The sequence below is a fragment of the Sylvia atricapilla genome, chromosome 18, assembly GCF_009819655.1.
Source record: "Sylvia atricapilla isolate bSylAtr1 chromosome 18, bSylAtr1.pri, whole genome shotgun sequence".
NCBI classification, from domain to species: domain Eukaryota; kingdom Metazoa; phylum Chordata; class Aves; order Passeriformes; family Sylviidae; genus Sylvia; species Sylvia atricapilla.
In genome coordinates this window covers 5,848,058-5,867,995 of record NC_089157.1, presented here as the reverse complement: position 1 = coordinate 5,867,995, position 19,938 = coordinate 5,848,058, and the positions used below count along the sequence as shown (strand labels likewise).

At 51.0% G+C, this 19,938-nt stretch overlaps 1 protein-coding gene across 1 annotated transcript in view; it reads right to left on the bottom strand.

Moving 5' to 3' along the window:
• Positions 1-19,938, bottom strand: part of DNAH9 (dynein axonemal heavy chain 9) — a 155,723-nt gene that overhangs the window by 118,722 nt on the left and 17,063 nt on the right. The window contains exons 16-30 of the mRNA XM_066332140.1: positions 19,623-19,789; positions 17,491-18,361; positions 16,744-16,874; positions 15,498-15,624; positions 12,048-12,200; positions 10,989-11,114; positions 10,212-10,451; positions 8,543-8,703; positions 8,001-8,157; positions 7,135-7,239; positions 5,285-5,442; positions 4,793-4,931; positions 3,473-3,760; positions 2,569-2,779; positions 248-375 (exon numbers count right to left, since the gene is read on the bottom strand). Of these exons, the coding sequence (XP_066188237.1) occupies positions 248-375; positions 2,569-2,779; positions 3,473-3,760; positions 4,793-4,931; positions 5,285-5,442; positions 7,135-7,239; positions 8,001-8,157; positions 8,543-8,703; positions 10,212-10,451; positions 10,989-11,114; positions 12,048-12,200; positions 15,498-15,624; positions 16,744-16,874; positions 17,491-18,361; positions 19,623-19,789 (3,162 nt within the window). The remainder of the gene's footprint in view (positions 1-247; positions 376-2,568; positions 2,780-3,472; positions 3,761-4,792; positions 4,932-5,284; positions 5,443-7,134; positions 7,240-8,000; positions 8,158-8,542; positions 8,704-10,211; positions 10,452-10,988; positions 11,115-12,047; positions 12,201-15,497; positions 15,625-16,743; positions 16,875-17,490; positions 18,362-19,622; positions 19,790-19,938) is intronic.

The following is a 19,938-nucleotide window of genomic DNA, read 5'->3' as shown; positions in this document are numbered from 1 at the left end:
GGCCTAAAGTTATGATCAGGACATTTGCAATTACTCACAAGCACGACTCTCCAGAAAAGGGAAATTCCAATGAAAACCAAGCTCTAAGTTATTTCCCTCATGCACCATTGCCTTTATGCAATATTGTTTGGTGTGTCTGAAGAGACACAGCTGCATTATTCCAGGAGATGTTATTACAATCTGCATTTCCCCCAGGCTGAATCACACTTGACAAGGAATACCTGCTTCTTTACCTTACATCCATTACCTTATTATCATCCATCACGGTATTAAGAGATTCAATCCACATTGGATCAATATCTCCATCTAGTACCATCCACTTGGGACCGTCATGTGAGATGTTGGCCAGCTCTCGCATGATTGATGAAAACAGCCCTGCGAGAGTGACACAAATATGTTAATGAACCTTGAAATTGTCACCTGCTCTAACAGATTTTTCCAGCAACTTCCTAAAAATTATGCTTTCCCCTTAAACATTCATAAATAACTCTTTGCATCTGGACATAAATAATACTATATGATGATCTGCTTTGAAGAAAAAAAATATTATCAGAGTTATTATCATTGAGAATGACTGTGGGCCTACATGAGCTTCATTCCCACTGAAAAGCATGAGACATATGTAAAAATGAAGAGCAGATACGCAGAGGAAAAAAAAAACCACAAACTACACAGAGAGAACCATCTGAATGTGCCTTGAAAACTCTTTTATTTGTGGTTTTTTTCTGTGGCTTGAAGTATACCAAGAAAATCGAGATGCTTTAAACACTGGGTCATGGCTTTAGTGAGACTGAAGGAAGAACAAGCCCAGACTGACATTGAGTGACAGAACAAAATGTCAGTGAAATCAAGGAGACAGAATATACAGAGTCTCAAGGGGAGTAAATAATGAATGCTAAGAAGAGCGAGAAGCTGGGAACAGAGCAAAAGTACTGCAGGGCAAATGAGAGCTCCACAAAACCATCACTCTCCTCCACACGAGGAAATACCTAGGGAAAGGCTGGTCTGCATGAAGGAACATCAGGCAAACATTAAAAACAGCCTCTCTTCTGGTGAGTTGTGACAGGCATGCTTTTTTCTTTCTTCAGGACCAGCTATTCCCCCGTGATCCAGGTCAGGAACCGCCGGTGGCATGGCATGACCCAAACAAAGCTTGTGCACAGCAAATGCACAACAGCTCAGCTGACACAGCTATGAGGTGGGGTCAGAGATAACACCTCCCTGGCTCTTCCTGGACTCAATTCCTCACGCTGGACACAGCTTGGTAACCACTCCAGCACTGCCAGTGTCAGCAGCAGCTCCTGCCTGACAGCATCACACACCACGGCAGCAGCTGCAGGGAAGTGCCCCTCTCCCAGCCTCGGGCATCCACACCACACAGAAGTCTTGGGATTTGAAAGAAGAGGTTGGTTCTACAAATAACACTTTTAGGATTCCCTTATGGGATCTTTTTTCACCTAACATGTACAAACTTTCCAGCTGCTGACAGCGCAATGAGTGACAGGATGAACTCGGGAAAAGGAGGAGCTGATCCATAAGGACACACATCCTCTCTTGTGAGGCTGTGCTGAAAATGGCCTGGCTGCTCTTTGGCATGAAGAAACAATATTTTCAGGGATGGTTAATGCAGAAAATATCTGCCTTCAGCCATCAGAGAGGATTCCTGTAAGTTCTCTTGAAACATTGAGGATTGAGAACACTGGACAGCCACCTGCCAATGTCTCTCCTGCTGTCCAGTGCCACCCACACTCCCTGATCCACAATCCCCCATGTGCAGCTCTCTCTGCAGGGTGCTGGCTACATCCCACACTTCCCTCTGTCACTTTGATTTAGAGTCTCCAATCACAATTAAAAAGAAATTAACCCTGGCACTGGAGCAGAGCAGAGGGCAGGAGGGGTGGTGGCAGGGGGCAGGGGAGGTGATGGCAGCTCCTCTCCTGGAGACCTCTGGCCGAGGATGATTTATGGAACCGTCCTCCCTCACCTCCCCCTCAGCTCCCAGAACAGCCACACAGGGAATCAAAGCTGCCTTTCTGGATTAGTCACAACCCAACCTTTTCACTCCGCATCTCTGTAATCTTTCAGCAGGTTTTAAATGCTCATCTCATCCTCCTCAGGAGCAATCAGGATCAACAGCCTGGCAAAAACCGTGTGCTAGAGATCAGGCAGGGATATTTAGTGGAAAAACACCTCTAAAAGGCTGCTGGGAGTGTCCAGCCACAGAAACCTGGTGATGGCACTTTTTGGGGGGCCTCAGTGCACAGCACAGGGCAAGAGAGAGAATTCTCTTCCATCAGCAGCCCAGCCCCAAAAAACAACCTGCCCCAGTTAGGAATTGGGAAGTGTCAGTGTTAATGGATATGATAATTATCTTTATGGCAAAAGGATAAATGCCCAAAAAAGCCGTGCCACCCTACATGTCCTTCCAACAGCAAAGCCTCACATGGCTGGGAGCAGCACCTGAGCTGTGAGACCTCCACACAGAGACCCCACCACCCTGCTGCCACTCAGGAGCTTCCTTAAAAACACCCTTTTTATCTCCAAATTCAGCCACGAAGAGACATTTACCATCTTTCCACTCTCTTGTTGCTGGGTTAATGATGCCGAAAAGCTCGTCGTTGGTGACTGCCTTGGGGTTGAGGTCTGTCCAGACAGGACGGCGCTTCATCCTCTGGTAGGTTTTGTGCAGGGACCTCAGCACCTGGGACTTGCCTGTGCCCGCAGCTCCCACCAGGAACACGGAGTGCCGGACACTCAGCAGCTCCTCCAGCTGCACCACCTGGGGAAACACCCCCAGAGCTCAGATACAGATGCCAAACTGAAGTTCAAACGTGCAAAATCTGGTCAAGGGGAGAGTCACTGCCCATGGCAGGGGGTTGAAATATGATGTCCTTTAAGGTCCCTTCCAGCCCAAACCATTCTGTGGAATTAGCTCTCATTGGGCCTCTTGTATAGAAATTTGTGACTCAGACAACAAAGGGATTTGACCCTGAGTTTGGTCTGACCACTCTAACCATGATGGGTGAAATCCTAAACAGGCAGACAAACCTCCAGCACTACTGACATGTCACAGCCACCAGCCAAGGAGGCTCTGCACTCCAGGGGCTGCATGTGCACGAGCCTACAGGAGTCAGTCTCTCTAAATCCAGGGAAGAGACAGATCTGGATTTAGGAGCAGTGAGGACTGTCCTCCATCAAGGTCTGTATGCAGGGGGAATATTGTGGCTGCCCCACCCCTGGAAGTGTCCAAGAGAAGGTGGACAGGGCTTGGGAACAACCTGGGATAGTGCAAGGTGTCCCTACCCACGGCAGAGGGTGGAACGAGCTGAGCTTTAAGGTCCCTTCCAACCCAAACTGTTCTACAATTCTGTGATTGTGCAGAGTCCTCTTTGAAGAGGCAAAGATGGTTGAAAAAAACCCATCTGAGCTGTTGATGGTGCAGCAGACAGAGCAGAACATCCCTTGCTCTTACTTTGAGTACAAAATTGTCCTCGGGCTGCAGCCGCAGCTCCAGCACAGCCTCCTTCACCACGGCCTCGAAATCCAGGTCACGCTTCCGAGGCACGTCCAGCGCAGGGAACAGGTCCCCAATCAGCCCCAGGAACACTGGCACATCGTCTGTCACCATCTTGGGGATGTTGAAATCACGGAGGGAGCGCATCAGGACCTGCTCCTCAGGCCGCTCGGGGTCTGCGCGCTTCAGGGAGCCGGCCACCACCAGCACTGACTTGATGGCCCTCAGCCCCCAGTCATAGTGATCCTGCACCAGGGGGAGAAAGAAAGAGAAATAGGGGTGGGTTTATGGTTAGACAGTGCCAGGCAGGGGGAAGAACCAGCAGTCCCAGCTGCCAGAGTAGTCAGCAATGGAAATGAAACCAGATTCATTTTTTGTGTGGTGGCCAGAGACCTCCACCAGCCTGAGTCACCTGGGATCCGCTTCAGAAGGTGAGCTTCCCACCAGGGAGAGTACTAACGAGTCAAATAATTCAGCTGCTCATGCCACAATTTACGCTCAGCAGTCGGACTTGCACTCTGGAGACCTAAGCAATTTTTTTTCCCCAAACCCTGAAAGACTTTGCTTAGGCTTTGTGAGGGTTAAGCAAGGCCTGCCAAAGCCCTGGATCTGCAGGAGCTGCTGAGGTGGAAGGCTTGTTAGCCCATTCTGAGGTCTCAGATACCCAAATTTCTCCATCACCAGGTTACCAGGGACATTTGGTCCTGGGGACCGTGCACCAAGCAGAGGCAGGAAGGACACTGCTGGAAAAGAATCCTAAAGAGGCATGAGAGGAGCTCTCAAGCCAACAAGCAAGTCCTTCTATTTCTGCCCCATTTAGACTCTGAAGAGCACAGCTCCACAGCTTGACTGCTTCATGTGGGAGGCCACAGCTCCCACAGGGCCTCCAGCTGCACAGCACAAAGTTTCTGTGACAAGGCAGAAACCCTCCCAAGGGGCAACAGGAACTAACAGGAACTAAGAGACTGGAAAGCAAAGGGTCACTGAGCACTGCCCCAACCATTTGAGGCTTTTGAAAAATCTCTCTCACTAACACAGTTGGTCAAGTTCTTCTGTCCCTGCAGATCCTCCAGGAGAGCAGTTTGAAAATGCCATTGCTCTGGTGATCACAAATCCTCCCTTCTCCCAGCACCTGCCACAAAGGCAGTCAGGAACTAAAAGCTCTGAAGGTTCAGCCATGGAGGTGCATGCCAGAGCATCACATCCCTGATTTTGGGGGATCTAGAGCAGTGTCACATCCCTGATTTTGGGGCATCCAGAGCACAGCAGAGGGCTCACCTGCTTGGACAGGAGCTCCTTGCAGAGTTGGTAGAGGGTGATGAACTTCCTGGCTAAGGCTCGGGCCTCGAGGAAACCCTCAGCCACCAACATAATCTCACAGATCAGCTCAAAGTCTGGCACAACCATTGCACAGGGCCTAGGGAGACACGCAGGAAAGGATTGCAGAGCAAGTGTTGACTACAGAGCTCAAGGGCAGTGGATTTATCTTTAAATCCACTTTTTATCTTGTAGCTTTATCTTCCAGGTCCTCTCCAGTGAGCCACTGGAGACTCTCCTCTCCCACTCTGCCCACACTGCCTTTCCCTTGGAACAGGACAGAGCTCCCTTGTCCTCCCTGTGCATTCCTGATCCAGGCTTGGTGCACAAGGCTGAAACCATCTATGAAACCCCAATGCGAGTGAATTTCCCAAGAAAGTGAAGCCTGGATGCTCCAAAAGATAATTTCTGCCAGTTTTATTACACAGGTCACAAAATCTGACCTTGACTCACCTGAAGAGAGCTTTTAAATTCTCAGGTAGCTCAGTTCGTCCTGCATAACCAGGGTTCATGGTGATGAAAATCCCCACTGAGGGGACTAAGTTAATGTCTTCTCCAAGAAAATTGAAGGTTTTCTTCTTCTCCCGGATTGCATCCTGCACACTTTTCACCTAGGAACGAAGGCAATGCTTAGTGCTGGTGTTCAGGTATGAAGAACCCCAGATGCTGCCCTCCCTACACTTGGCCCACGATGACTGGGGCTTATCACTGCTCTGGTTTGGGTTTTTACTGACCAGATAGAGCTTTTTACACTGTTTGGGGTAAATCTATGTATCTGCCATCACAATCCAACTCTGACAAAGCAGCAAAGGGCTGAAGAGGCTGGACGATCCAACTGAAAAGAGTTGTAAGAGTTTGCTTCAGAAGACACTTGGCTGTTTTTTCATACTCACCTCATTGTAGCTTTGTTCTTCTCATGCCCCACTTTCCAAAGAGAGTGAGTCCAATACAGCCAGACAACCTTATTCCCCACATTCCATTCCCATGAAGTGGGTCCATTACATCCAGACCACCTTATTCTCCATATTCCATTCCCTTGGAGTGAGCCCAACAAAGCCAAACCACCTTGTTCCCCACTTTCCATTCCCATGGAGTGAGTCACAGAATCACAGAATCACCAGGTTGGAAGAGACCTTTAAGATTGTGTCCAACCCAGCCCTGACACCTCAACTAAACCATGGCACCGAGTGCCACATCCAGTCTTTTTTTAAACACATCCAGGAATGGATATGGTGACTCTACCACCTCCCCGGGCAGACAACTCCAATACTTTATCACTCTTTCTGTAAAAAACCCACGTTTTCCTAAACAGGAAATACAGCCAGACCACCTCACTGCTTTGACTTCCATTCTGGAATCCACTACAGCCAGACCCTCCTCCCCCACCTCCCCAAGGGAGCAGCTCCTTGCAGCCAGCTCACCTCCTTGAGAACACCTCTTCACCGAGGGAGGAATCTCTCTGCTGGCTGCCCTAAACTCACCCCTGTTTGCCACCTTAAAGCAAAGCAATTAAGGGAGTTCCTCAGCGTAAGGACCCACATCGACAGGAGCTGCCTGACTAAGGCAGCCAATTAACCATCGCCATGGTTACCCTCTAATAGCAGCGATGATGGAGTGACAGCCCTGCCTGGCTCAGACACCACGCTCCAGCCAGGAGCCAGGGAATCATTAGCAGCTGAGTCATATCTGGGCTTCTTTTGTTCAGCTCCCCCTTTTATTTTAAGATCCTCAAAGGCGTTTTTCAATGACAGCTTTAAACTAGAACCTGATGGAAGGGAAATGGACAGGGAACGCACAAACATCTGTAGCTGCCTGGGATTTCTCTGGGACATCACATGAGGTACGATGATGAGAGAGAGAGAGAGAGGTGAGAGTGAGGAGTTCGTAGAGGGGCTCAGAACAATTCCTTTGATCAAAACTTTTACAGAAATATAGAAACTTCGGGGCTCTAGACCTTGATTTTTGCAATGTCAAGCCCCAAAGTGGGTCTAGGAAGAATTCAGCACCTCAGTCAAACAGAGATCCCAAAGCCTGAACTCACAGCTGACATTTGGGACCAGAAGAACTTTGATGTTTTGGCAACTCAGTTTTCACCATTGAAATCCCCGAAGACTCAAACCCTTCTGTTCTGACTCTGTGGGAGAAAAGGGGAAAAGGGGGAAAAGGGGGAAAAGGGGGAAAAGGGGGAAAAGGGGGAAAAGGGGGAAAAGGGGGAAAAGGGGGAAAAGGGGGAAAAGGGGGAAAAGGGGGAAAAGGGGGGAAAAGGGGAGCTTGTATATATCCACAAGCTTTTCTCCACTTACCTGTACAGCAACCACAGAAAGGACCTCAACTGAGATCCTGTTAAATTCATCAAAACAGCCCCAGGCTCCTGTCTGGGAAAGGCCTTTGTAAATATTCCCACAAGACTGAAAAGAAAAAATATAAAATAAAATTACAAGAGTGAAATCACAAACGGAATCAGCTCCAGCAAAAAATGGATTTGATTTCCCTGCCTGTTTATTTATAGCAATTTACAGTCTATTGTGGGTATTTAGAAAAGTGCACGGGAGCAGCAGGCACAACTCAATTATAATATTTATAGCTCTGCACAGTTTGCCACTTGATTTGTTAATTGCGCTCTCTCGGCATCTCTGCGCTCTGGTTCCATCCAAAGGTCACTTGGGCTGAGTTACTGATGGCCCCACGTCCATGAGAGACCTCAGCTGGATAAAATATGATCCAAGGCCACCAAACCCAGCGCCCTGTGGAGAGCAAAGGGATCAGCCTCCTGACCCAGCGCTGGCCTTATCCCAGGAGAGCACCCTGAGGAGCCAGGAGAGGTCTCTCCATGCCTGGCACAGGCAGCATGTGGGTCTGGAGAGAGAGATGGATCAGCACAGCCTTGGTCTTGACTGAACAGACAACAGTTTGTGAAGAATTTCACGTGGAACCTAACTCCAGAGGGGAAGGGAAAGGTGGAGCAGGGCAGAGAGCACAGTTCAGCTCTTTTCCTGCTCAGGAACCTTGTTCAAGTCTTAGAGACCAAAAGGAGGAAGAGGAAAAGCTGTCCAGCAGGAAGGGGGGCAGCAGGGATGTGAGGAGAGGGGATGGATCAGAGCAAGCCCAGCTGGCTAACTCCCATCCTGTAGGTTCCAGCGGGCCCTGAGCACTCTGGGAGGAGCAGTACCTTGTAGTCCATCTGCTCAGAGCAGTTGAACACGTACACCATGATGCCCAGGGCACGGCCCAAGTCCTTGGTGGTCTCCGTCTTGCCGGTGCCAGCAGGGCCAGCGGGGGCCCCGCTCATGGTCAGGTGCAGGGACTGGGTCAGGGTGATGTAACACCTGGGGAAGGAAGGGGAAGAAGAAAGAAGAAGAGGAAGAAAAAAAGAAGGGGAAGAAAGAAGAAGAAGCAGAAGGGGAAGAAAGAAGGAGAAGAAGAAGGGGAAGAAAGAAGGAGAAGAAGAAGGGGAAGAAAGAAGGAGAAGAAGGGGAAGAAGGGGAAGAAGAAAGAAGAAGGAGAAGAAAGAAAAAGGGGAAGAATGAAAAAAGAGGAAGAAGTGTGAAAACCCATGATCCATGGTCCATTTTGGGTACAGCCCCTGGGCGGATTTTATCTGCCCGAAATGTACCTGGAGGCCTTTCAATAAACACAACTGCTTCTTATTCCCTTAATTCTGCCTGGCCTCTGTTCTCAGGTGTCCCAGAAGGCACCGCCCCAGGGCCTCACCTGTCAGTCAGGGGGGTGATGACCAGGCGGGGGGTGTTGCCCAGGTACTCGTAGGAGTAGAGGAAGTGCGCGTCGCAGATGTCGGCCCAGCAGTGCCGCTCCTCGTCTGACCAGCGGTGCCGCAGCTGTGACAGCCACAGGAACGCCTGGGCACTGTCCACCTGAAAAGTGCCACCAGCAAAGTGTCACAGCAGGGCCACGGTGACAGGCTGTCTTAGGCTGCAATGCAGGATGTAACTAAAATTATGTATTCTATGACCAGCAGTTAAAACCAGCTGGGGCAGGGTTCTTTATCCCTTCCGGGACCCATCCTCCCTCCAGGGGTATCTGCTGTTCATGGGCCATCCAGGCTCACTGCAGGGCTGAGACAGTTACATCAGCCCATTGGGAGAGGCTCCACCCAGGGGGAGGAGCCCAGCATTCCTATTGGATCAAACCTGGGATTCAGAACAGCAGCACAGCCTGTTTGCTCTGGATTCCCAGAGGGAGACCAGACCCATCTCACTGTCCCTGGACCTTCAGAGGGAAACTGCACCCTTCTACAGGATCATTGCTTCTACAGAACCACATCTGTCACTGCAGGAGGACTTGACTGGAGACTGCTTCCAACACCCTGACCAACAGAGGGTCAGGTTGTGTTCTGACTCTGTCAGTGTTTTTGGGTGGTGGTTTTTTGGGCTTGTTTGTTTGTTTTACTACTGCATTTTTAGTTTCATTTCTCTGGTAAAGAACTGTTATTCCTCTTCCCATATCTTTACCTGAGAGCCCATTAATTTCAAAATTATAATTCAGAGGGATGAGGTTTATTTTTTCAATTTCAAGGGAGGTTCCTGCCTTCCTTAGCAGACACCTGTCTTTCCAAACCAAGACACAGACACATCCAGTTCAGGGTCCCGAGGGGGAGTGTGAGGGAGTTGTCACCAGCTCTAGGTTGGGCACTGCAGGAGGGTGAAGAGTGGCACTGCTCCAGTGCCCAGAGGGTAAAACCAAATTAGTCAGAAATCTGCATGTCCGCCCAGAAATGCAGGTGAGGGTAAAGCCACCACCCAGCACACCCAGGGCACCTTCCCAACCACCTGCAGGGCAGGATATGAGACAGTGTCAAGGACAGAGTGATTAGAGGGAGAGAGCCTCTCTGCTCTGGAGCCAGGCTGGGAGAGCTGAGGGTGTTCACCTGAGGAAAAGAAGGCACCAGGGAGACCTTAGAGCCCCTTCCAGGGCCTAAAGGGGCTCCAAGTGAACTGGAAAGGGACTTGGGACAAGGAATGGAGTGACAGGACAAGGAGGAATGGTTTCTCAGTGCCAGAGGACCGGGCTGGATGGGATATTGGGAAGCAATTTCTCCCTGGGAGGGTGGGCAGGCCCTGGCACAGGGTGCCCAGAGCAGCTGTGGCTGCCCCTGGATCCCTGGCAGTGCCCAAGGCCAGGCTGGACAGGGCTTGGAGCAGCCGGGGACAGTGAAGGTGTCCCTGCACGTGGCGGGGGATTGGAATGAGAAGAGCTTTAAGGTCCCGCTCAACCCAAACCATTCTGGCAGTATGTGATGACAGGGCAGTGGTGTAGGAGTGGAGGACAAATTCCACGGGATTCCCTGTGGGCCCACACCAGACAAGAAAGCTACAGAGAAGAATATCCCAAATGCTTTTTCTTGTGGCCCTGGGACACCAACCTTCTGTGCTATCATCTTTGCCACCACGTCCCGCGCGTGCACATCAATGGTGCAGATGGTCATGATCTTCTGCCTGTCGCCCTTGGAGAGCTGCCCCAGCAGCATCGTCACCAGCGTGTTCAGCTGGGACACCTGCTTCTTGTGGTACTCCTTCATGGCCTTCTCGTAGCCTTCCTTCATCCTGGAGAAGGCCATGCCCACCTCAGCTGTCCACCAGATCTGGGTGCAGCAAAGAGCCACCTGGGGAAACAGCAGGGCAACACCAGGGCATCCTGAGAGTGTCTGATCCGTGGGGACATTAAGGACAAAGCATCCCTGACATGAAATTAAGTTTTGTTATACAGTATCAGAGCAGGCAGGAGAGCAGGGATCTGTTTTACATCCATTGAAATCCCATCTGGGGCACATCCAGCAGCTGCTCAGCAGTAAATGAGCTCCTTTGTCAGGTCTCAACACATGGGAGGCTGAGCTGGAGACCACGAGGCTGCCAGAGGGGCATCCAATGGTTTTTTTCCTCTCATCAAGCCCCATCAATTTGTTCTCTCACCTCACTGTGGGTAGGGGCCTCCTGTGACCCCTGAGGTGTAGCAGCCAAGTCCCCAAGCTGCATCCTGCCTGGAGCTCCTGTCAGAGCACAGAGCTCAGCCTGGGAGCCCATCAAGAGGTGACCAGGAGAAAGGAGAACTCACCCCTCCTCTCCCCTGGACAGCAGAGGCAGGAACATTCCCATCCACAGACCCCACTGGAAGCAGGGGAGGGCAGGAGCAGGGGCAGTACCTGGGCAGGGTGGTCAAAGAGCCACTGGTCCCTCGGCTTGTCCTCGTACGCCGCCACGGCCGCGCTCATCTCATCCCTCACTGTGGCCCTCATGGTGTCCAGCAGCCCACTGAGCCACACCTCCACCTGCAGAAGGGGTTAAATCCCAGGAAAACTCCTGCTCTTCCTTGGCAATCAGGGGTGGGTGGCAGGGAGGGGGATGAGCAGCTCAGCTCCCCAGTCAAACAAGCCTCAGGCCTCCTCCAAACTGGAGGACTCAGCCATTTCTGGTCCTGCAGGATCAGCATCTCCTTCCAGACACCAAGGGAGGCTTTTTGTGGAAATCCAGCTACAGAAGGAACCAAACTGAACTCCACTGAGGAGCAATTTAGCTCAGCGTGTTCCAGCTCCAGGCCATGACAGAGTCACCTGTGGGACTGGAGCACAATCTGCCAGCAGCAAGAGAATGCTGGGAACACAATTCCTGCTGAATTCAGTATTTCACAGGCAAAGTCCTCACTGAGAGGAGAGTTTAAATGCCAAGTGCCATCACCAGGGAGCTCAGAGCTGGTATTACCTACTTTAGCTTCCTGTAATAGTCCATGGAGAAAAGTGCAGCTACGAGGACAGAAAAGCTGAGCAGCAATTTGATTCTTAAATTTTGTACTTCGACCTGTCCTTTGAAATATAGAAGATTTGGGAAACAGGTGAAAACCCCTCTTCTTTCCAAAGATATCCATGCAGAAGTACTACAGAATAATTTAACCTGTTTCCAGTCTGCACTCCCTCCTATCTGGGTGGGTAAGAGTAACCTTCAAAATGTCTTTCAGTAACTCAAATTAAAAAGCCCAGAGAAAAATAGGCCAGAGCCCTTCCTCACACCATGGGCTGTGAGGAGCCATCCAGAGCAGGGCTAGAGCTGTGGTGTAAGCAAGGATTAAGTTCCTCACCACCTCTTCCAGTTTTTCTCACAGAGGCAATGCAGTGAAGCTCTACAAGATTTTGGCCAGGGATGCCCACCCAAGGGTGTGGGAACAGGTCCCACTGGGCAGTTTGGACAGACAAGGTGTCCCCTCTCACCTGCCCACTGCAGTCACAGGGTTCACTGAACTGGACATATTCCTCCTCTCTACTGTACATCCCCAGGCCAACCTTGGTTGCCTTCTGCTCAGAGTCCACCTGGAATTTCAGCTTGGCCAAGTTGTCAAAGAGTTTGGAAAGGTGACGCTGCACCTGCAAAAGGGATTGTGTAAATAAAGTGAGTGAGACAGGACAGGCAGAGCAGAGAGCAGCAGAGGTGTGACAGCCCCCATCCTGCTCACAAAGCATGACTTGGACATCTGGGCAGCACCACATCTTCTCACTCACGGCCAGGATGCTGCCAACACGAGCCTCTTGCTGTTCTTCTCATCATTTCCACCTCCTTGTACCTCATTTAGAACACAGGCAGGCCCTAATAAACCCTGAGAGCCCCAACACAGGGCAAAAGCACAGAAACCATCCCAACACTGCATAACCCAATCCCCCTGCACCTACTGCTCCTCCACCCTGCTCCCCCTTGTCCTGTTCTCAGCACTGGGCAATTTTCCTCACTGGGAAACTTTCTGTTTTTTCCCCTCCTAGAAATCAATTTTGTGGCAAAAAGAAAAGTCTTGAATTTTCCTCCATGGAGAAGCCTGACCTTTATTTCTGCCTGAGACCCAGACAAAACCCCCATCTCAACCAAAAGGAGAAGATGGGGGTTTTTCTGCTTTTCCTTTTCCAGAAGGAGCAGAATGATTCAGCCCTGTCCTGTTCACACGTGGCTGAGTTTGCAAAGCCAACGGGGAGACACCAGTGCTGTTCCTGAGCTCCTCCCAACACCAGCAGCTGCCTGTGGGAGCTGAGAGGTGACCAGAGCTTCTGGAGCACTGCATCACACACAGCCACATCCCTGTGTCCCACACAGCAATAATCTCACAGAGCTGTCCCAGCCAGGTGCTGCCCCCTCTCTGTGACAACTGAGACAGGGAGAGGGACAAGCCCCACAGGCAGGATGGGGAAAGAGAGCAACCTGTGCTTCCTGGTGCTCTCCTGTTTTCAGGGAAAGCTGGGAGCACTGGGGAACAAGGGTCTGGAAAGCAGTGCCACAGAAAGGGACCTGTGCTGGTCCATGGCCAGCTGGGTCTGAGCCAGGAGGGATATCTGTGTCTTGGGGGGACCAGGCCCAGCATGGACAGCCAGGAGAAGGAGGGGATTGTCCCACTCTGCTCTGGACTGGGGCAGCCTCACCTCCAGTCCTGGGGTGACTTTGGGCACCATAATTTAAAAGAGGCATTAGAGGGTGTAGAGTGGAGGGACATGACGGTGGGGAAAGGTCTGGAGGGGCCACGTGAGGAGCAGCTGAGGGCACTGGGGCTGTGCAGAAGAGGAAAGGAGACTGAGCACAGAGCTCCCCAGGACTGCAGCCCCTCCTGAGGGGCAGCTCCCATCTCTGCTCCCTGGGACAGGGACAGCAGTCGAGCCTGGAGCTGTGCCAGGAGAGGGTTAGGTTGGATTTAGGGAAAGGATCCTCCCCCAGAGGGTGCTGGCACTGCCCAGGCTCCCCAGGGAATGGGCACAGCCCCAGAGCTCCAGGAGAGTTTGGACAGTGCTGCCAGGGATGCCCAGGGTGGGATTGTTGGGGGTCTGTGCAGGGACAGGGTTAGGGGATCCTGGCAGGTCCCCTGCAGCTCAGGCTATGCTATGAACCTATGGCACATCCCATGGCTTGTCTGTCCAGTTCTCACTCTCACAGAGGATTCCAAGCCCTCCTCAGGAGCTGGCCCACAGGTGGCCACAGCCCATTTGTTTCTTACCCGGCCAAATCCTAGGGGGTGAGAAGTGGATCAAGAAGCAAAGGACACTCAGCTTCCTCACCAGGACAAGCAAACATCCCTTCAAATCTTACATAAACCAGAGAATCCTATTTTACACCTGTGAGTGGGCAGGCTCAGCAGTCCCCACTGTCCACTGCCAGCCCCTGCCCACTCTGCAAAGCCTTGGCTGTGCTCCAGCACTCGATACAATTCTGCCACCAGAGCCTGGAATGCACCTGAATCTGCACCAGCTCAATATCCAGTTCAAGTGGATAATATCATTGTCTATTTAATCCTCCTTTAGGAATTATCAGGCCTTGAAACTACAGTGGAAAGGCTGAGAGCGTATCCGTGTGTGATCCTGCCTGACATTTACTTTGATTTTACTGCAAATGGTTTTGAATAACAGAAAGCACCAGGAATTTCTCCTTACTCCGTGGAGCATTTAAACACAGCAGCTTTTCTCTGCTTCCTGTGTTTTCTTTCTCTCTCTCTCCATTTTAAGCATCAATCAGCTGTGTATTTATGACACTCTGTGGGCTGAAATCACCCAGCAGCAGCAAACAGATCCAAGCAGAGTTAAAGGTGAGTGGCAACAAGAGCATTTCCAAGCCTGCTCCATTCACTTGCTGACATGAGTGCTTAAAATGAGGAAAAGCTTAAGGAGGCTGAGATTGCTGTCTACTAAAAAGTGGAAAAAGGAGCTGATTCCTTACCCAACAGCCTCCATTTGCTGTGAGCATGTTGATTTGGTTTACACACCAACCTTAGGATTGCTGTGAATATGTTGATTGGTTTACACACCAACCAAACCAGGCTGGTCAGGGCATGGCATTGCCAGGCTAAGTGGCTGAGGTTTCCTGACAGCAGCTCCACATGGAAAAGCACCTGCAGCACTGAATCCTCTGAACTCTGCCCATGGGGGACAGAGGGTTCTGATCCCTGGGGATGGGGAGAACGGGACTGTGAAGCCATTTCTTACCACAGGAAGGTTATTGTCAGTTCTCCTCGGGGTGATCCAGCAATCCTGCCCAGCCAGGAGGAGGAATGGTGTATCTGGGGGCATTCCACACACCTGGCATTCTGACCCCATCCCAAAACCCAGTGCAGGGTCAGACATCACCTGGCCCTGAGCCACAGGCACTGCCTGACCAGCAGCTGCTCCCCTGCAGCAGGCTGTGCTCCTCCCTGCCCTGCCATCAGGACATCCCAAAGGCTTTGCAGGGGGAAGGAAGAGACACTTACTGGAAATTGCCTCTCCTGCCTAAAAAACCAGCCCTCTGCAAGCCCCCAGTGGTCAACACTCCCACACTGGAATGACCAGCTGTTTGGTGGCATCCCCGGCTGGGATCCAAGGTCAGCAACAAGTTTTGCATGAGATCCTCAACAAAGTCGTTTTCCTGCAGCCTCACTGTAACCCCAGCAGAAACACAGCCACAGTTCCTATGGCACAAAACCCATGGAGGTGCTCCCTGAACCTGCCTCAGGCATCAGCAGGGTTAGAGCAGACAACAGCCAGGGCAGAGCTGCCTGTCAGCAATGACAGAGGGAGATCAGCTGGGAAGGAGATGTCAATCCATGCAGGGTGGGAGAAAATCACTCCAGAAAGGACAATAAGAGAGTCCCAGGACAGCACCTTCCACTGTGACACTCCTGACAGCTGGAAAATTCAAAGGTGCAATACAAGCCTTACCAGATGTGGGTTGGTGCCGTTGGAAAGAATATCCAGTAAATCTGCAGAAGAAATGAAGTAAAATCTGGGAAAGGCCAACCTTTTCATGTCCAAATATTCAGCCAAAGCCTTCTCACACAGAGACAACCTGGGGAGACAAAGCAGGGGCCAGGACAGGTGGGTAAATACCTGATACACTTCGTGCTGCCCTTTGGCAGTTTCTTCCCACTGTGGGGAAATGCCAGGCAGGAGCTGAGCCTGCAGGCTGCTCCTTCCCACAGCCCTGAATAGATCCACAAAGCACAAGGGAACTCACAGCTCACTCTCTACTCCAGGGGTCAAACACCCAAGAGTTGGGGCAGCCTCATAAAAAAGCAGAAGCACAAGTGGAAGAAGAGGTTGGAAAGGTTTGCAGTCTGACCCACTGCTTTAGACAAGCTTGTAGCTTTGCCACAGGTGGTGGCATCCACTGGGATGAACATTTCCAGAACTGCTTTTATTCTAATGAGCCACATTTTAAAGTCTGATTCCAACCAGCTCAGCTTTTTGTGTTTGCAAAGCATGAAAGGAAAGTTGTTTGCTCCGATCTAAAATGAATCTTGCAGTGTTCACATGCTAAACTGCTGCTGAGCTTACAAAGTTCCTAAATAACATTCTCTGTGAGGAACATTGGCCTTGTTCGATTGAAAATAAAATCAAATCTTTATTTGAAATGGAGAGCTGCTACTGACACAACAGCTTTGCATGGACTTTGAAGTGTTTTTCAGGCAGATTCATATGTTAAGTGAGAAGTGTCTCCACCTCAGGGCACTCAGGTCTGTCTCAGAGTTGTGTTATTCCTCGTGTCAAGGGTACCCAGGGATAATTTGGTAAATTAAATGGGCTCAGCTCTGCTGCAAACATCACAGAATCACAGAATGGTTTGGGTTGGAAGGGACATTAAAGCCCATCCAGTGCCACCCCTGCCATGGGCAGGGACACCTCCCACTGTCCCCGGCTGCTCCAAGCCCCATCCAACCCAGCCTTGGGCACTGCCAGGGATCCAGGGGCAGCCACAGCTGCTCTGGGCACCCTGTGCCAGGACCTGCCCACCCTCCCAGGATGATTGGTCACAAATACAAAAACTTGGTGAATGTCAGAAAAGCTGGAGATTTGTGACTGCAGAGGAAGCACGGCCTCAGGAAAAGCCTTGGAGCACAGGTTCAACCAACTTCTCATTGCTGATTCCAGTCTCTGACAAAATTCCTGGGACTGAGGCTCTACCTACCTACTCTGGATGTCCTCCAGTTGTTGGGAGAGACCTGGTTTATTGGTGGCTTCAACGACATTTGGGGTTTTCTGAACTTCATAGGCCAGTTCTTTAAAATCCACATCAATGCCTTCAAAACGTTTAGAGTCCTACAAAGGGACACAAAGGTCACAGCAATGCTCTAATGGTGTGCTGAGAGATCCCATCCTCTGAGGGCTGTCTTTGGGGTGAGGGAAAAGTTCCTCCTTTGCCAGTGGAAGGCATGTTCCTCCTCAGCATGGCTGTGAGCCTGGAGTAACACTGAGAGCTGGGCTGGAGGCACCCTGAGGAGGCCCCCAGAGCAGGAGAAGGAGAAAAGCTGCTCTCCCCCAGCAACAGTGTGGAAGGACAGGGAGGGAAAGCTGCCAAAGCTGCCTGGGCCAGCTCTGTTTGATGATTTGCAGTGTCTGAGTAATGATCTTGGTCCTCTCCCCTCCCAAGGAAGAGGGAACACGCCTGCAGCACTGAAGGAAGGCAGCAGCTCTCACTCAGCACCCAGGAACTCTGTGTTTGCCATGCAGTGGTACAAGGGAGAAGATCAGCACGGCTCAAACACAGCCTGGGTACAAAAACATCCTGGGGGAACAACCACAGCACTGAGGGAGCCTCCAGAGAAATGAGGCAGCAGGGGAACAGCCCTGCTTTGGGGATTTTGGCACTATTTAATAATGGAGCCTCTTCTTCAACACTCTCCGAACAGGAAATATGGGATCTGGGTGCTCCTACCTGGGGCAGCTGTGCCCGGATGTCCTCTGAGCCGATGAAAATGCTCTCCAGGTGAGACCACGTGCGCTGCACCTCGAACCAGAGGGAGATGACAGAGTCAGCAGTGGAGAGCTTCCTCTGCCAAGCAGACACCTCCTCCAGGAAGAAAGCAATGTGTTTGGATGACATCAAATTCTGCAGCTGCACCTGGTTGTCTTCTAGGGTTTCAATGAGCTCCTCATCTGACTTCAGCAAGGGGATGTTGGTGCGGGGGTGAGGTTCATACTGAAACTCCCTGGAGCTCCAGGTCACTCTCAGCTCCTTCAGCACCTTCTCCGTGCTCATTTCTCGCACTGCCTTGTCCACAATGCCATGGACCTCCCCCTCAAATTCATGCAGGTTGAGCTTGAGGAGGTCAGCCAGGGTGGTGTCTGAGTCCATCACAAACCTCACGCCCGTCACCTGCATCAGCTGGTTCCAGTGCCTTTCCCTGATGGCAGGGTTTTGAAGCTCTGCCACAGCCTTCAGGGCTGTCAGCATGTTCTTCACCTTGCTGTCCAGCCCACTGAAAGCATCCCACGCCCTCATTTCCTTGTCCAAATTCCGAATCTCTCTTGCAAACTTTTTGCACTCCAGATCCATGTTCTCCACGTTGATATCCACCCACCTGGTGGTCTGCCAGTCATTGAGGCTGGTGTTCACCAGGGAGATCATGTCCCAGAGCTCTTTGAGAAGACACAGCTCCTTCCTGCACTGCTTCAATTGTTTATACTCTGGCACCGTGACTTCAAACAGACCAGCTGACTCATAAATTGAGGTCATGGCTGACTCCATCTGTTTAATCTCCATGTGCTTTGCATCCAGCAGTTGATAAGGCTTTTTGGTGTCAAACCTAGAAATAAACATTTATTCTTCATAAGTGATATTGTAACAACTTCTGAAGAACCCATAAAACAAGCAGAGCCTCTGAGAGCCATGGGAGAGATGAAAGGTCTCTACTACACCCTGATGGCTGAGCCACGTGGCACTGCTGGCACCACCCAAACCCAATCTCTTCCCAGGGACACAACACTGCAGGCACAGCAGGCTCTGAGCAGGGAGCAGATCTGTGGATCACCAGGAAATGCAGATGATGCCTTAAATTTTAGCTTTCATATTTTTCAGATATTATAGTACATTGCTGCATAGCTCTAAACTCCATATTAAGTGTTAGTTAACTGTCTTCACATTTTGGGCAGAAAAAACAATCCCTCTGTGCTTCTGATCCAAGGACACACCATAGCCTCAGGACCCAAAAAGTACAAACAAAAGTGAATTGAAAGGAAGGACAGACTGAGGGTAAATTACTTAATTGCCTGGACCTGTAATTGGACAATTAACCCCTGATATGCAAATAGACCAAACTTATATTTTTCTGAAAAACTCGTAAGCATTGTCTGTCTTGGGTGTAGCCTCTGTGAGGTTTTTGGCTGCCCAAGGTGCATCTATTGAAGGTCTTTAGTAAAAAACCACTTTAGTCTCTAACTCTGCCTGGCCTCTGTTCTAGGTACCCACTCCAAGGCATCACAGTGATGAGCTTTTTTTCTCTTCAGGCTGATGTGATGCTGGACCATCTGTGTAACAGTTTGTCTTTTTAGGTGTGCAGCTACAGCCTAATAGGTCCCAGTCAACCTCTCCAGTGGAGAAACTGCTTGAGAAGAATTCAGGCAGCAATCAAGCTCACACATCCACACACGTTACAGGCTAGCTCAGCAGAGAGGCAGAAGGCTCCCAGCCCCAGATTAATTCCAGTAGGAGTTTATTCCATGCACTGAAGGTGAAATCCAGAGCCAAAGAGGAGGATCATGTGAATTTTCGCAGTTATATAGTGTCTCAGGTTCGTGGGTGGTACAGGGGGCAGGGCAGGGGGCAAGTGACCATAGGGAAGACAGAAATTGGACACCAGGTCACATTGCCAATGGGAAAACAGGGAAAGGGGATGCCATGAGGAGGTGATGGACTTGCAAAACCCAGGGAAACAGATTGCGCAATGTTTGAAGGATCCACTGGGGAGGAAGCCTCTGTTACACCTGGAAGGGTATATATCCTTGCTTTTCCAGGGCAAGGCAGCTGGAAATTCCTTTAAGGGCACAAGGGACTCCACACCTCTGTACCTGAAGGGAGCTTCCCTGCCGAAGCGCTCCCGGAGCTGGAGTTGCTGGGCGTCGAAGGCAGCGCAGCTCTGCCGCAGCGCCGTCACCTCGCCGGCCTGCAGAGGGGCCACCTGCTGCTTCACGGCCTGGGCCAGCTTCTTCACCTGGCTCCACTTCTCTGGCAGCTCCTGCGGGCACAATGGCACTGCTGGGGAGACAGGACTGGGTCTGTGGGGTTAGATCTGCCCATGGGTAACCACAGAACAGGAAAAGAGACAGATCCCGCGGTCAGAATGGCGAGGGAGGTCGGTTGGGATGGCCCAAGTTGTGGCTGGGG